Below are 17,165 nucleotides of genomic sequence, written 5' to 3' on the forward strand. Positions count from 1 at the left end.
TTAGGTGCCAATATGTACATTTTAGGTGCTAATATGTATATTTTAGGTGCTAATATGGACATTTTGGGTTTTATATGGACATTTATTTGCTAATATGTACATTTTAGGTGCTAATATGTATATTTTAGGTGCTAATATGGACATTTAGGTTTTTATATATACATTTATTTGCTAATATGTACATTTTTGGTGCTAATATGAACATTTAGGTGCTAATATGTACCATTAAGGAAATGTGCAACCTTTAGGTACAAAAGCGTACCTTTTGAAAAGGTAAAGTCCCTGTGACAGCTTTTGGACCCTTTCTGAGAGTGTATAGTACCTATTATAAACTACGACAATTATAAATGATATTTTATTTCTCTCACCATATTTTCATTGAATTAAATGTGTCATTGAATCTTTCCAGTGAATAGATTATATCAAACTAACCTTTTGCAATCTCTCTTTCATTTTGTCTGCAGAAACTACCTCTTCAGACTAAATCTAAGCAACATATCTCTAATACAGGTAAGATAAAGACCTACAGTGTTTAATAACGCTCACTCTCTTCTATTAGATCATGATTCCTGCTTGATATGGTCTTTGTAACTTTTTTTGCTAGGGCTGTCTATCAAGCCTTTGGGTGTTAGAGAGTGCTGGCTTATGGTTATTAATTCTGAAATTAATGGGTCAGCTCCCAAAACCGCCTGGACAAACTTCAAGGGAAGTGGCATTGTCTAGCACAGAGAGCAAGAGTTTACTCTGGGTTGGTGCTAAAACCCCAAGAAGGTCAGCCACGGCCGTCTGAGGTCTAAATAAAGCAATGAAATGAGACTGTGGTGGCTTTACCTGTTCCCGTGGTTGCATATATCTTTTTTATTCCTCCAGTAACCTCTATGCCGTGTCCGGGAGATGCACCACACATTTATTGAATGCTCTCACTTGAAGACCACTGATGTTTCATGCATGAAGCAGCTTTTGGTTGAAAATAAAATTGGAGTATCAGTCAGTTTCATTCTCTCTCACCTTGGATACCCAAAATGCACATCTGTTTGCACAACAAACGGGGACTAAATAAGTCACTCCATTCACATATTCCCATGTCTGCGTCTAGTGTTTTGTTTCAATTGAGTTACTAAATTTGTAGCGGTTTTCTCCGCTGTCCCACTAGAGTGGATTAGGTGCAATTTAATTTTCCTCCATTTCACCTTCGCCTGTGTATCTCTCCTGGGTGATCCCAAACTGTGAATAAAAAAGGCAGATATTTCTTCATTTCGAGTAACTGGAGCATCACAAGTGGAGGCAGGGTCCAAATCGATGAGCAGCACCTTACCAGCTTCTTAGAGAGTCTTTGCCTAAACAGTACACAGGGGGATAATATTAAAATGAGACCCTCGAATGCAGAGTGAAGTTAAAGGAAAATGTATAAATGAAAGAAATCAGCTAGTGACAGATTTAACCTGACAACACACAAAGCATGGATTTATGAATTGAAACCAAGATAGAGTCAGTTTTACTAAAGGAAATCCATGAAATGGAAAATCATATAAAATGACTAAGATCTTGACACTTATTTAAGTTATTGGTCTCTAGCAGTGATGAGAAACATTTAATTTTATGCTGCCATTCAAAAGCTTGGGATCAGTTGTTAGTAGATTAAAGAAATTAATACTTTTGTTCAGCAGTTTAATTAATAAAAGTGACAATAAAGTCATTGTTACAAAAAAAACCTCAAATTATTATTTCAACTAACTGCTGTTTATTAAAGTTTAAGATTCCTGAAAAAATGTGCCAGTTTTTACTAAAATATTGAGAACAACTTTTTGTCAACATGTGAGTCTTAAGCAAAAGTCTCAATTTGCTCTTCCTTTAATAGCAGGGCTATCTTGCTCGGAGGAATTGAGATCTAAGAGACATCATTTGTTTATTGATTTAATTTAATATAATCTATCATTATTTTCATCCTTATCTCATGGGCAAATTAAGGAAGCTGCTTCAGATTTAGATCTTTAGAATATGTTTTTAAATAAATAACAAAAGCTGCCATAATTAGTATTTTGGGACAATACCAGCAACTCCTGCGAAATAGTGAGATAAACGGAGCTGAAAAGATATTGCTCTTTATTTTGCCAATGTGTTTCGATGCACCGGCCTTCATCTGGACCAAAAAAATACAGGTGTACAAAAGCTTGTTTATACAAAGAACGACAAAATTCAAACTTACAGATAACCAATGAAAAAGTCACTAGAATTTTTAGGCAGCCACTTTGGTTACCGTCCAGCAACCATTTTTGTTAGGGTGTCAGCACCTATATATCATATCTTGCCGCAAGAGATTCTATTATACGCTTTCATTTTATTCTTTGAATAAGCCATTGTCACTGAGCACACTGATGTCTCATTCATTCATTGCCATCACATTCACACATTCTTCATCTTTTCATTCGGCTTGCTGTACTTTTGTCCACACTTCCACCTGTGTGCCACCTCTCCTGCCTCCTTTTGTCCTTCTCCCTAAACCATAAGAGCTATCCTGCATCTCTCTGCCAGGAGTGTTATGGGGCTGACAGAAAGCCAGATCATCTCAGAAATGTACGTCTTGGTGCCAAACATGTTTGTTGGCAGAAGAGTGCAACTGCTCAGACGAGCCTTTTCAACTTTACCCAAGCTGGGATGGGGTGGAAAGAGCTGATTCTTACCCTTTGAGTTATTCACTGCACTGGCCCATGGGTATGCATGCACCTGCTGTCCTCATTTCTGTGAAACTATGAACAAGGGAAATTTGCCAGCATGTTCTGATGTAACATACACTATCAGTGAAAAATCGGAGATGCTTGACTAGAGTTCGTTTCTTATTTTATTTTTAAATGCTTTTTTTAAAATGTATGCATGCATATGACATTTTTTAAAACAACATTTTTTTTATATTATCCACCTTATTCTGTGCCCGTTCTATTCCCATGATTCATAGCGGGTTCAACTGACTAAACGGGTTTCTACTTCCGGTTGAAGTATTTATTTACATAATGCTAGCACTCTAGTCCAGACATTAGAAAAATATCAGTCTACACATGCGTTTTATATTTAATGAGCGAAATACACATAACACAATAAATCTTTAACTTTTAGGTGGGAAAATATTTTTTTAGTAATTCTATGAATTACACTGCGCAAAACAAAAGTAATAACCTACTAACCGGATGAAGAAGGGTTGGGCTCCACAGAACATAAAATATTATTTTTATTTTATTTTCCATGTTCGCATTTATGAGAGAAAGTTCTCCATTACGGACATGACTGCCCTGAAAGCGACTTTAAAACTTTCACAGAGATCTTAAAGAGAAACCACAAACCCTTTCTTTAAAGTGAATTTAGTTTTTTATTAATTGTATCTTAATTTCAGTCAATGTTTCATCAACCAATTGCCTGGTTTTAATAAATAAGAAGTAAATATTGTAGAGAATAGATCATAATGACGGAGGCGCCGGTGTGCAAACTGGACTCTGGTCTCATAAATGAACCAAAACTCAGAGTATAATGTAGCCTACTTGCCTCACAGGCCTGAGGAATATATGATGTGCATCTTTGAAAGCAGAGGTAGACAGGAGTCAAAGGGCTTACCAGCCTAAACTTATTTCTTGAGTTATTCTGCAGCAGTCGGGGGTGATAGAGACTGTCGGATGTTCATGTATTGCTGGATTAGGGAGATCGTGCAGTCATGCATCAGCTATCCTTTGGAAGTTTTATTTTATAAATCATTACTATTGGTGACCCTTTACGTCTGTCTGTGGGTTTTATTTATAATATTTAAAATTTATAAATAAAATATTTTTGCAAATATTTAACCAATGAACAGTATTAAAAAAGAGTTTGACCAAACCTCCTAAATCCATTGGATCCTCAAACTCTATACCCCGCCTCGATCCTGAATGAAGTGCCGCCCGCATTGTGGACCAAGGCACTTACTGCCTCAGTTGCAGCTGTTCTACTGATGATCAAAAACATGTCTGACATCCGCTGGTCAAAAACCTTGTAACTTAGCCTGGTAAGCCAGACCTATAAAGATGTTAGGTCTGGGAACTCACAATTGGCATACCTCAATCCGAGGGGTGGGATAAAAGGTTGTCTTTCAATATCCCTCTGCACGCAATAGGATAGCGCTAACCAACCAGAGCAACGAACGGCTGTGGATGAGTGAGTCCAATGCGTTTTCCCTCCAGCGGAGCAAATTGATATAATAAACTTTTGCCATATCCTGTCGTCAAAACTCCGAACACATCTTCCTTTTTTAAGAATGACTTAAGTGACGTTCTCTTAACTCCAAAAAAGTCGCGGCCAAAGCCGAATTGAAAAACCGCTGTTCACCAGCAGCATCTTGTTTGTTTTTAAGTAGCAGGGAAATCACCTATGGAAATCACGCCCACCAACTCTATACACGATGTGATTGGCCGGACCAGAAGTTGGTTTTTCCACTTCGAAAGCCAACGGAGAGTTGCTAGACCACACTTCGCTGCAAAATAGTTTTTGCTGCTGCTAGGGTGCGTCAAGATTTCTAGGTTACTTTTCTAGGTAACTCCATTTGAGCTTGATTTTGGTAAAATGATATTAATAATAATATAAAGACACGTAAGTGTCTGGCCTTATAAAGCCACATTATCCACTTTGCCAACACAATATTTAATTATTAAATATTGTACACACAAACCATACATGTCAACACTTCCGTTTTTCCAGAGTTTCTCCTGTTTTTTGGCCCTATCTTCCGTATCCCTCCCGGTTTGTTATTTCTCCCAGGAAACTCTTTGCATGGTCCTTTATGAATAATCGGACCAATATGTTTGTCTAATGTTGACCACTTGCTAGATCTTGTATTGAATGCATTATATTCACACAATCCACACACCGTATACAATTTCAACTTGTTTGTCATCTCAACCTGACAACCAATACCCCAGTTGTGGAAAGCTGAACCCGAAAGCAAGCAATCCCCCCAAAGCTCTTGTCACACCGAACGGTCCCCGCACCAATCTCCCGGATTTTGAAAACCAAACGATGACAAAGTTTCTATGTAGTTCAAGACTACATACAAGAAGTTCAGATTATGTACAGTCTGAAACTGTCTATCCTTTTGGACCAAATTCCCATATCCTGAATTCCTATATCTCCATTTCAGTTCTTAAAATCTAAAACCAAACTTTTGACTTGTAGTATACAGTCCCTGATAAAAGTCTTGTCGCTTGTGTACAAATTGATCTGAAGTGCCACTGAAACATATTTCTAATCAAGATTTTTTTATTTATTTTTTTTTACAAGAAATGGCTCATTTCAGTTCCAACAACTTTTGCAATAATGTTTCGGTGCAAAATTAAACTTTCAAAAAGTATACTAATATTCACAGCTTGGTAAAGCCCACTGAGTCAACATTTGCAAAGACAGAAGTGTTGTCGCCTTGTCATTTGAGCTTCACCTGTGACAAATAATGGATCAATTAGGTCTCAGGTGTGTATAAAAACAACCCCAGTACACTAGACCTCAGATTCACCCTGAAAACAGTGAAGTTTGGTGGTGGAAAAATCATGGTCTGGGGTTACATCCAGTATGGGGGTGTGCGAGAGATCTGCAGCGTGGAAGGCAACATCAATAGTCTAAAATAACAAGAAATCTTAGCTACCTCTTATATTCCCAACCATAAAAGAGGCCTAATTCTGCAGCAAGATGGTGCTCCATCGCATACTTCCATCTCCACATCAAAGTTCCTCAAGGCGATGAAGATCAAGATGCTCCAGGATTGGCCAGCCCAGTCACCAGACATGAACACCATTGAGCATATGTGGGATAGGATGAAAGAAGGAGCATGGAAGATAAAACCAAAGAATATTGATGAACTCTGGGAGGCAAGACTGCTTTCTTTGTTATTCCCGAGGACTTCATCAATAAACTGTATGAATCCTTGCCCAACCGCATGGATTCAGTCCTTCAAGCTCATGGAATCTCACAGCACCACTACTTCATTTGCTGACATATTTTTGTGTTTGCAGAAACTTTGTTCAATTTTTTATAGGCGACAAAACCTTTTTATTTCAGTGCATTAAACATCATTTGGGAGAGTTTTAGCTTTCATATGAGCTATTTCTAACACCAATTGATTAATTAAAAGTCCGGTTAATAGCAGGTGATTCTACAAAATAGATAAGCGACAAGACTTTTGTCAGGGACTATATCTTCTCACTTTGAACTCCAGAAATTTGATTTACCTGGGTCTATGGTGACAATCTTTTTTTTTTTTTGCATTATTTTAAACTACTGCATTATGAATCAACACAGGGTGCATAGACATGATTGATGGATGAAAAGCATGCCATGTTTATATAACTACCGCTATCATCAAAGCATTAGATTTTTTCTAAGATGCCAAACTTGTCTATCCCGAGAAAGTGTTTTTGACGAGATCAGTCGGGTGTCTATGCGGCTGCTCTTTCCCAAGATATAAACGGATACATGAGGCAGCATGATGCCTCTGCTTCCACCTCATGGGGGACCAGCCGTCTCATGGGATCAGGAACATCTGATGATTTTGGCGTTATTATGCCAGCACAATAGGGGAACCCAAGGTACCGTGATTGGGTCCCACCCACACACTGCGCTCTTTTTGTACCTCCTTGAGACTCCTTCATGCTGCAAGTAGGTTATATTACATGAGCAATCGAAAAGAGATTCAAAACACAGCTTCTGTCAGCTTCTCTTTCCTTCTCGACTGATGATCCCGTCCCTTTGGTACACATTTGCGCAAATGAACCAAATTTGCACAGATCAGTTTACAATGTGAGATGAACTTAGTCTGTCAGAACTGTGGCTGCACCATATAGTCAGTCAGAGCCTCCACAGACGTTATTGAATCTGTCATATCTTACTAATGAAATTGCTCAGGAAAAATATCATAATGATTCATTCTCAAAGCCTAAAGTATTCTATTTATGTGCTCATGGCTATTCATTTACATTATGGCTGAATCTAATGTGAAAATAGACGATCGTGCACCATGCTGTGGCGAAAAACAAAAGTTTACCCATCATCTAAATGCTTTTTTTGTGAAATGAACTGGAATGCAGGAATCCATTCACAAAAACACAGACATAGTCGGACAGATGTATGGTATGAGTTTTCTTGGATCTACGCTACCAGATAGAAGTTTATATACAATTGATTGAGTTTCTAATGATCTTTGATCTGGCGGTCTATGCTTACTTCCTTAAAATGTTTGGTAGACAAATATAAATTGTGCCTACATACACATCAACTATTATAATACATTATTTTATTTTATTGAAGAATTTGGCATATGTGAATTTTTGGTCACACTTTAGATTAGGGTCCAATCCTCACTATAGAGGATATGCTGTGGAAATACATACAGTGAATTTGCCTGTGGTCTAAATCCAGGTGATCACTTATATCAATGTCATCCAGCCCTAAAACAGCCCTAAAACCAGCCCTTTTGTCTTTTTATTAAAAAAATGCCCAATTATGCAGAATATAAGATATAAATATTTAATTGATGAGTTGTCAGTAGTACAATATATAGGGTATGATTTTACCCCTAAATTCAGCATATTGACAAAAATGATAACTGCAAATCCACTTTTCTCTGCCTGGAGTCTAGTTGTTTCTACACTGTAAAAAAATATTGTTGGTTTAACTTAAAAAAAAAAAAGTAACCTGGTTGCCTTAAAATTTTAAGTTCATTGAAATGGAAAAAATAAATTTCGAAAACAAATGCTGCCACTCAGTCTTTTTGCCACTTAGTGGGTGTGACCACAGTCACTCCGGCCAACGGAGATGTCATGTGCATACCGTATATTAACTAACTAACAGCTATGACTTTTTACTTAATAAACTCCTATTTACTGGTCGTTAATGGTTAGCAAATTAGTGGTTAAGTTATAGTCATGCAGAATAAGGCATTAATCTGTGCTTTATAAGTGCTTATAAACAGCCAATATCCTAGTATGCATGCTAATAAGCAAGTTAATAGTGAGAACTGGACCCTAAACTAAAGTGTTACTGTATTTTGTGAATATGCTAAGGGAAAGCTTACATTATATAATAAATAAAGAGTTTTGATTTGTTTAAAATGAATCAATGTATAATTCATATATTTACATCATGTTTTCAATAACTTTAACATGTGGAAAACAAGGGTCTCCGAATCTTGAGAAGCTTAGATCTGACACATCAGAGGCCCAGGACTTCTGGAGATGGAACATGACAGGAAGCTTGACCTTAGGGTCACTGTGAAGTGATGTGATGTAATATATGGGGAATGAAGAGCTATGGGAAAGGATTATTCACTTTTGCCAAGGAGCCACGAATGAGATAAAGCCCTTGGACCGGAATGTAAACAGATGGGCCATGCAGGAGTAAGTTAGTTTGAGGAATCTGTCATTGTTTATCTCAAGTCTCCATCATCTCTCCTCTCCACTTCACTAGCTTGCATGCAAACACACACTCATAATGGCATCCTGCCTCTATCTCTCAGTGGAATCTGTCTCACAACTCCCTTCTCTGTCTTTGTTTTTGTGTCATGTAAGTACATATAGTACACTGAAGGAAAGAAAAAGAATAGGATTTTGATGCCACTGAGGATTCCAGCCACTGCTCAGTCTGATTCGCTTCATAGTTTTGTGGTCCAAGTTCATGCATAGACCCAAGTGAACTGTGGGGGAGTGTTTGATGTATTGTCATGTTTTTTTTTTTTTTCATATCAGACACAATTGTATTAGAACGGCTAGCGACTACTTTTTTCTAGGTTGTCATTTGTTGTGTATCAGAAGCTAATTATATACTACTGTTCATAGGTTTGTGGTCAGTAAGATTTTTGAAATACATTTATACTTTAATCCAGGAAGAATGCATTAAATTGACCAAAAGTGACAGTAGGCTATCTAGAATAAATTCTCAGTTATGTTGTACTTTAAAATCTCTGTTTACCATAAGGAAGTTATTGTTGCTCCCTGCTTTTATCCATGCTAGGGCTGCATGCACAGCACAGAACCATACCGCCAATCCAAACTCTATGCTAATGTCTATGGTTGGCGATTGTGGTCCGGACAGAAATTGTATTTTAAAATGTATTAAAATATAAGGCTTAGATGGATTTAAAATAGAACAGTTCTTTTAAATGAATTAATATTTTACATTACTGTTTTTATTGATAAAAACTAAATGTTTGCAACAAATAAATGCAACCTTTGTGAGCATAGTTTTTTCAAAAGTCAAAACTTTTGAACAGTATAAACACTGCTTTATTAGTCTTTGTTACTAAGGAAAGCATCAATGTTGGTGTGCAACTTTTGCTTTAGCATTTCTTTTTAAAAATTGTCGTAAATGTCATGGCAGACAGCACTAGCATGCAACTGGGCATCTTTCATTTAGCCTCTGAAAATGTATGAGGGATTTTGGTAATAAATCAGTGCTTGTCATACAATAAATAAATGAAAAGCTATACAGGTAAACCTAAACTGAGAGATTAATTTGGCTGTCACAGCCTTCCTTCTGGTGATTTTTGCATGGCCAAGATAACAGCAATCAAGATTAACCTTTCATTATGTGGTTCTACAATGAACCACCTTGAGAATTTTCTCGAAATAGGGTCATGCCTGATTTTTTTCTATCACCATTTCCCCTGACATTATACACAATGTTTCAATTTGGCTATCAAGACCTGTAAAGGTGGACCTGTAAAAAATGGGTAATCTTTTAAAGGTTCTGACCCATTTCAGAGCCCAAAGCACCATCAGGAACCCAGTCAGATGCTCCATTCTTATGATTTGAGGTCAATTGGTTTCTTCTTTAAAGGGATACTCCACTTTTTTTGGAAATAGGCTCATTTTACAACTCCCCCAGAGTTAAACAGTCGAGTTTTACCTTTTTTGAATCAATCGATTTTCTTATATTTAGAAGAATATTAGTAACCAGACAGTTTCTGGTCTCATTGACTTCCATAGTATATTTTTTTTCCTACTATGGAAGTCAATGAGACCAGAAACTGTCTGGTTACTGATATTCTTCTAATTATCAAAAAATCAGCTGAATACATTTGAAAACGGTAAAACTCAACTGTTTAATCTGAGGGAGTTGTAAAATGAGCCTATTTCCAAAAAAAGTGGAGTATCCCTTTAAAGAAGAAACCAATTGACCTCAAATCATAAGAATCTTTAGAGGTATAGGCCTGAAAGATTAAAAAAAAAATCTGTTGTCATTTAGTCAAAACAACACTGGACCTCATTGACTTTCATTGCGTGACCAAAACATCATGGTTAAACCATTCTATTCTTCTAGAACAAAATGAGGGTGAGTAAATGATGACAGAATGATCACTTCTGGATGAAAGTAACTCATGACAGTATGGCTGATCACAAATTCTCCTCATCTTTCCCATTTCCCCTGTGGTCTCTCTTCCCATCCTCAGAGGTCAATAAAACTTCACTCTACACACAGAATTCACACACATTTGCACTGAAAAGTACACTGGTCAGTCTATTTTCAAAATGCAAACATCCGAGCTGCCACCCTCAGCATTGACAAGACAGAGGTTTCTGCTCCCTGTCAACAGACAATACCACGAGGGTATTGCATTCAGTAGACATTGTTACAGCTGCTTTGGACAGAGAGAGACCCCTGTGGTCAAGAGGTGACTGCCCTCTTCAGCTGTTACCAATAAAACAGGAAGTACCCGACGTGAACAAATAGCAGCTGGGAACAAGAGCTGTTTAGATTCTGCTCTGGTTTTGTTTTGGTTCGAAATATGTTCAGTGTTCACAAAATACTCTGCGGTGATTATGAAACAGCATCCGGCTCAACAGATGGAAATGCATGAGCACAATGGTGGCTGCTGCTCTCATTTATTCTAATGATCTGACAGAGGGTCGCTGGATCACGGCGGCAGCTCTGATGCGCGCTACATATTTCATATTTCGGCTCTCGCGGGACGACCGGGGCCTTAGGAAAAGGATGCTCCAGACTGGAGATCAAAATGAAGGAAAGCAATGCTAAGCGTCTTTCTTTTTGATATGATCACTCAGCGGTCGCCCAAGGTGCAGGTTTCAACTCGCTGACCTCAGAGTTTGATGAATATGGGCTGATTTCATCCTACCCACTCATGATTAATTTCCCTCTGCAATTTTCCCAGATTTAATTATTTATGCTGTCTTTGTCACTGGTGGGCTAATTTGTGACATATAGACGTATTGAGACTGCAGCAATGAAACCCAGCGGGAAATGCCTCTTTAAAGAAAAAATCATTTCATTTGACTTGCAGCAGGCATTCCCTTGTTAGTCTTGTTACAAAATGACTGTCGGATATGTTTGTTAACAAAAGTTTTTTTCTTTTTTTTTTTTTTTTGTGAATGATGAGGCACAATGGCGTAAGATAATAAAAAAGTGTAAAAAGCAGAAGTAGAAAAGTAAAATCTTATTAAAGCAGCTCTATGCAGTTTTTTTTTTTTTTTACCTTAACTGAATAGCTTCGGAGTTATTGCAATGGTTATATGACTATTTTTGGGTTGAATGTTGTGTGTCTCGATATTATATATATAGTATATATGTATATTATATGTGTATGTTCCTTTTTGAAAAATCTTAGGATAAATCGAATCAAATTTTATTGAGATTTATGCTTAAAAGTGTGCTCAAGCCTGTATCAGAAAAGCACTGTGATGCCGTAGTGCCTCAGTCGGTCAGGGAGTTTCGTAGCTCGCTGAGGCATTTGGGTTCGCTCAAAATGGCCTTGTTAAATTAAAGCCATCACTCACATCCACACATTTACTTTACATGCTTTTATTCCAGTGTTGTGCTGCAACCACATTGTTAGAGCTATGCATTAGACACTGACCTGTTGCTTTATTTCTCATCCTGTTTTTCTAACCTAAAGTAAATGCGTTCAGACGGCACAGCTGTGAACCTTCAAAGGGCTTCTTATTTGTGTCCTGGGCACACACGCCCCTTGAAAAAAACATGGTCTACAGAGTTGGGTGTTCACCCCCATGCTCCTCTTGCTCTGTTTTTCTGATGGTGAATATGGTGTTGGGAAAAAAGGCTGTGCTGGAATGTGAAGAGAGAGAGAGAGAGAGACGGCTGTGGTAGATCCAATGGCGTGAGGGTAGGATGAGATGGTAGAGTGCGGATCTGCGCCCTCTTGTGTAAGGTTCAGCGTTCTTAGACAATGAGGCGAAGGTATTGAGAGTCATGTCACATCTTTGAGGGCGGTGGTAAATGGGGATGGGGCTGCTTGAATAGGGCACTCTTTTAAAGGACAAAACAGGGCGGTGCCTCGGGTTGCCTATTGAAGTACACAGACCTTGAAGATCCGCCAATGAGACGGATAGCCTTTGCACCTCCAGCCAGCAAGAAGGGGGCGGAGCCATCTCACTTTTAATCAGGGGCCTCCTTAATGAGTATGCAAATGACATTTCTCTCCCAAACCAGTGAAGTTTTGGAGGGAAGAGAGTGTGTGCACGCAAACTCAAGTCCTGCATTGCAAGTATTCAGTATGTTCAATTTGGTTTCTGGTAAAATATGTAAACAAATAAAAAAAAAACATTATCTCAGATCAAAAATTGTGAAAGAGAAGACTTGATTTCCCAGTGGAGTAAGAAAAATAAACTTTAAAGATTTTCTTGAAGACAAGTCTTAATGTTTTTTACTAGTAAATTGATCTTAATTTTTATCCTAAATTTTTACACACAAGAATGATTAAAGGGATACTCCACTTTTTTTGGAAATAGGCTCATTTTACAACTCCCCCAGAGTTAAACAGTTGAGTTTTACCGTTTTCGAATCCATTCAGCCAATTTTCTGATATTTAGAAGAATATCAGTAACCAGACAGTTTTTGGTCTCATTGACTTCCATAGTAGGAAAAAAAATATACTATGGAAGTCAATGAGACCAAAAACTGTCTGGTTACTAATATTCTTCTAAATATCAGAAAATCGGCTGAATGGATTCGAAAACGGTAAAACTCAACTGTGTAACTCTTGGGGAGTTGTAAAATGAGCCTATTTCCAAAAAAAGTGGAGTATCCCTTTAAGATTTTTATGTTTGACATACAAAAGCAACTTTCAGGCTGTTAATTAGGCTGTTCCTCTTTTACATTTAGCGGATGCTTAGGTGCTTCACTTTCACACCCTAAGACTATTGTTGGAAAACAGAAATATTAAATTCAAAACTATGTCTGCAGGGGAGAAAAAAAGACTAATTTAAAAACATATAGTTTACATGAAATCAAAACGTGTTTGCAGTGTCTAGGCCTGTTTTTTAAAAGCCAGGAAGGTTTGAGTTTAGTTTGAGCCTTTTGTTTTAAAGGTTCTCTAAGCGATCCTGGGTGTTGACGTTCGGAATATTTTCAAACAAATCGGAGGCTAGCTCCCTCCTCCGCATCTCATCTCATCTCCTCTCCTCCCCCTCCCTTCCCCTCCCTTCTGTGCTTCCTGAAATAATTGTGAACGTGCATAGTTCTAGCTAATTATATCCTTGTGTGGGTTTGGCGAACATAAGCGTCAATTTAGAAGAAAAAAAACAATTTAACGTTACCCACCTGTCCAGCAAAAACAGAGCAACCTGAATGTCGGACTGTAAGCCCTTCTGCCACCGGAGTTCTCGCCATCGTTCAAAAGCTTTGCTACCGATGTAAATTCGGAACTTTGCACATTCTTTATCCGACTCCTTCTTTTTAATTTGTTCTTCAGAACGACGTCTCTTTGGTCGTGTCGGCCATTTTTCAAACTTCCCTCTGATGCTTCGCTGCTCTCCTTCACACACACACACACACCCTTCATGTGCACGCCCACTAACCCCCCAGACCCACCCTCAAATACTTCTTGCCAGTGATTGGCTGGAACACTGTTTGTTAGGTTTCGTGGTCCGGGTAAGACATGATTGTTTTTGTTGCCGTTTGTGGAGCCTGTGGTGTCTACAGAGACCGCGTTTTTTTACAGTGTGTTTAGGGGACAGGCAGCTAGCCGATAGTGAAGAGACGTTTGATGTATGTGACAAAAAAATGTTTTGGCCCCACATTGCTTAGAGAACCTTTAAAATGTGCTTAAATTTGTTCATAATGATGTGTAAATGTTTCATATTTTTCATAATTTATTAACAAACAAATCTTTTTCCTTTTAATTATACATGCGGTTTTTATTACACATGTAGTTAAGTGAGATATATTTGATGAATATATTGTAAGTTTTCATTTGTCACCATGTTATGGGAAGATTCATTTTAAATTGACTAAAGGAAAATGTGTCTTCATAATGATAAGTAACAAGTGCTTGAAGCTTCCCTGAGGACAGGTGCAGTGTCCCATGATACGCTTTCCATTTATAACACTTGTAATATGCCACCAAGACAATAGCCTTATCAACGGAAGCACACAGCCTGCAAACTGTGTAATTCTCCACCATCCTGCATGCCCTATGTGCTCGTGTTAACATTTCCTCAATACTTGAAGTGAATGGAATGCATTTTCTTCCCCAGCGTTGTTTCTGTGGCTCACTAATTTATGTATAAATAATCCCAACTATTTTATCCTTCCATGAAAAATTCATGATAGTTTTTCATGGGGATGCCAGGGGCAGGGCGCTTGGTGCCGCCACCATTATTAGAACAGATGAAGTTTGAGTAATTATGCCACAAATAGTGGAGCCAAGTGTGTATTCTGAGCTAGTGCGGTGCCCTCATTAAACTAGTGAGATACAAATGCAGAGCCACATTAGACTGAACAGTCTAAGCACACATGCCTCACTGTGATTCTCTCTTTGACAGCTTTGTAAGTCAAACGGATGCTCATCTGTGATCTCAGCATCTTTTATAGCCTTGAGGGAGTTTTACAGCTATTCTAAATGAACAAAAAAAGTGCATTTTGGACTTTATAGTGCATCGTTTGTTATTCAAGCATCATAGAGATGTGAAGCTGTCATTTATCTTTCTTAGCATACAGTATGTCTCCATTTTACTCAAACTGTTCATGTTTGAGAGTACTGTAAGATACTTTATGAGTCTATTTTTCACTCGCAGTACCAGTTGTTTTTAGTTTAAAAGTGATTTATTGTAGCTGTTTTATTATTTATTTAACTGACTTTTTTCAGGTTGAAATGAGTTAAAATTATATATTTCTTTAATAGTAATAATATTATCACATAGTATTAAAACTACCATTTTTATTTTTATTTTTTTTTTAAACAAAGTGAATTTATTTTAACAGTTATTATTTTATTATATATTGTTTTATGAAATCTAGTTTATGAATAATACATAATTTTTGTTGTTTATGACAAGGTACTTGAGCCATACTTGAGCTTAAAGCTACAATTTGTAAGAATTTTGTAAAAAATAAATAAATCCAAAAATCACTTGCACAGTGTGACATATTTCCTGCAGTTGTGTACTTACAATATTCCCAAAAGTCTCCAAAGATTTTTATTTCAGAGATTATTATTTCATTTTAAATAAGTGGCCGTCCCGGAAACAATTTCGCCTGTCAATCACGCAATATCCGTACTATCTTCGGTTTCTGTTCATACTGCCGTAACCATGGCGACAGACGTAGCGGGACGCAGTTCTTGTTTCTTTCAAATATAGACCATGGCAAGCAGACTTTGGGACAAACGAGGAGAACTAAAATGAGGATATCAATATCAGTGTGGCGTTTTTGGGATGCCGAGCACTCCACGTCCGCGACTAACTTGGACTTGACAGAGCTTCACGAATCACGACTTGACAGCTTAATTAGACAGGTGAGCAAATACATAAAACAAATCAACGATATATAGCATTAGCTCAACATAATCAAATGTTATAATATGGTCAGTATGTTATTCTAATGTTGATCTAACTTACTGCTAGTTCATTTAGCAAGCGAACTAACACGTAGTATAACATTATAACTTTCAATTTAAATGCCGTTTAGTGTGATAGTGTAACGTTAGACCAAGTGAAGCAGCACTGCGTTACCTCATAAGTTCAATTCGTCTAAAAAACTGACCTGTGTGAGTAATCCAGCACTTGCGGGTAGTTCAGTAGAATGAAATGTCCTTATTCCTTAATATCCGCGGGACTCGCGTGTGATATCTGTCTCTTTAGCAATCGCGACCTGCTTCATACCACAGTAATGTTAAAAAAACATGAATGTTTGCACTCATCCATAAACATTATTAGATCCATCAGCTTGACGGCAAGTCCCATCATTCAGCTCATCACTGCGTCATCAACCTACACCTTTGTTATAGTTGGAAACTGCGCCCTCTTGTTGTGAAAAAATCGTACATATTGTGCCTTTAATGAACAAACGATTACGTCATTGCCTCTGCTTACTTTTAATCTATATATTACCTCATCTTCTTTGGCATAACGCTTGTCAAAGGTAATTTATCATTCAAAGATTCAAACCTCCCACCAGTGAAAAGCTCTCCCAACACCATCCGCCACTGCCTGGTGGATACTGACCCCCTCCCCAATGGTGGCTGTTTCCAGCTTCACATTGAAGCCTTCGCCAAACATGGCATACAGTGTGCTTTTCACAGCCTGCCTCTTCAGAATGGTCTTTGGGAATAGCATTGGAGGGCTGGCATTGTTCCAATGTGGTGTGAAGAGAGGGACTGCCGTGGCTAAGGTCAGGGTTAAGCTGACGGATTCTTCCAGAAAACAGGAGCTCACAGACAAGATGTTAATGACCTGAACGATGACTCACCACTTAGGCATCCATCACAAACATGCCTCAGTCCTGAAACACATGAATGCAAACACAAACAAAAGAGCGCCAGATCTGTGTGGCATTGTGTCGTACCTGACAGATTTTTAACTATTTGACCACCAAGGAGGTAGCTAAATGTATATATCTAATCAATTGTTTGAGTATTAAATGGTTATTTCACCCAAATGTGGAAATTCTAACATTATTTACTCATCCTTGTAGTTTCAAGCCCTTATGACTTTCTTTAGGCTTGAAAATACAATTTGGTTCATGAGCTTTTTTTTTTCTATGTGTAAGAAAATGGAAAAGGATGCTGGCGTTCTAAAACGACAAAAAAAAAAAAATTACCTCTGCTTTAGTTCTCAAATCTCATTCACATACTGTATACTCCGATATGGTGCTTCAAGTCATGAATACACTAAACCAATTACCATCAGCAA

At 37.8% G+C, this 17,165-nt stretch overlaps 1 protein-coding gene across 8 annotated transcripts in view; it reads left to right on the forward strand.

The window, feature by feature from the left end:
• Window positions 1-17,165, forward strand: part of sema5ba (sema domain, seven thrombospondin repeats (type 1 and type 1-like), transmembrane domain (TM) and short cytoplasmic domain, (semaphorin) 5Ba) — a 179,560-nt gene that overhangs the window by 96,655 nt on the left and 65,740 nt on the right. For all 8 annotated transcript variants that reach the window (XR_005624296.2, XM_039683025.2, XM_089133126.1 and 5 more), the window contains one exon: window positions 465-510. Coding sequence is in view for 7 of the 8 variants with exons in the window: in XM_039683025.2 (XP_039538959.2) it covers window positions 465-510 (46 nt within the window). In the remaining variant the exon portion in view is untranslated. The remainder of the gene's footprint in view (window positions 1-464; window positions 511-17,165) is intronic.

The sequence above is a fragment of the Pimephales promelas genome, chromosome 7 (assembly GCF_988280905.1).
Source record: "Pimephales promelas chromosome 7, fPimPro1.hap1.1, whole genome shotgun sequence".
NCBI classification, from domain to species: domain Eukaryota; kingdom Metazoa; phylum Chordata; class Actinopteri; order Cypriniformes; family Leuciscidae; genus Pimephales; species Pimephales promelas.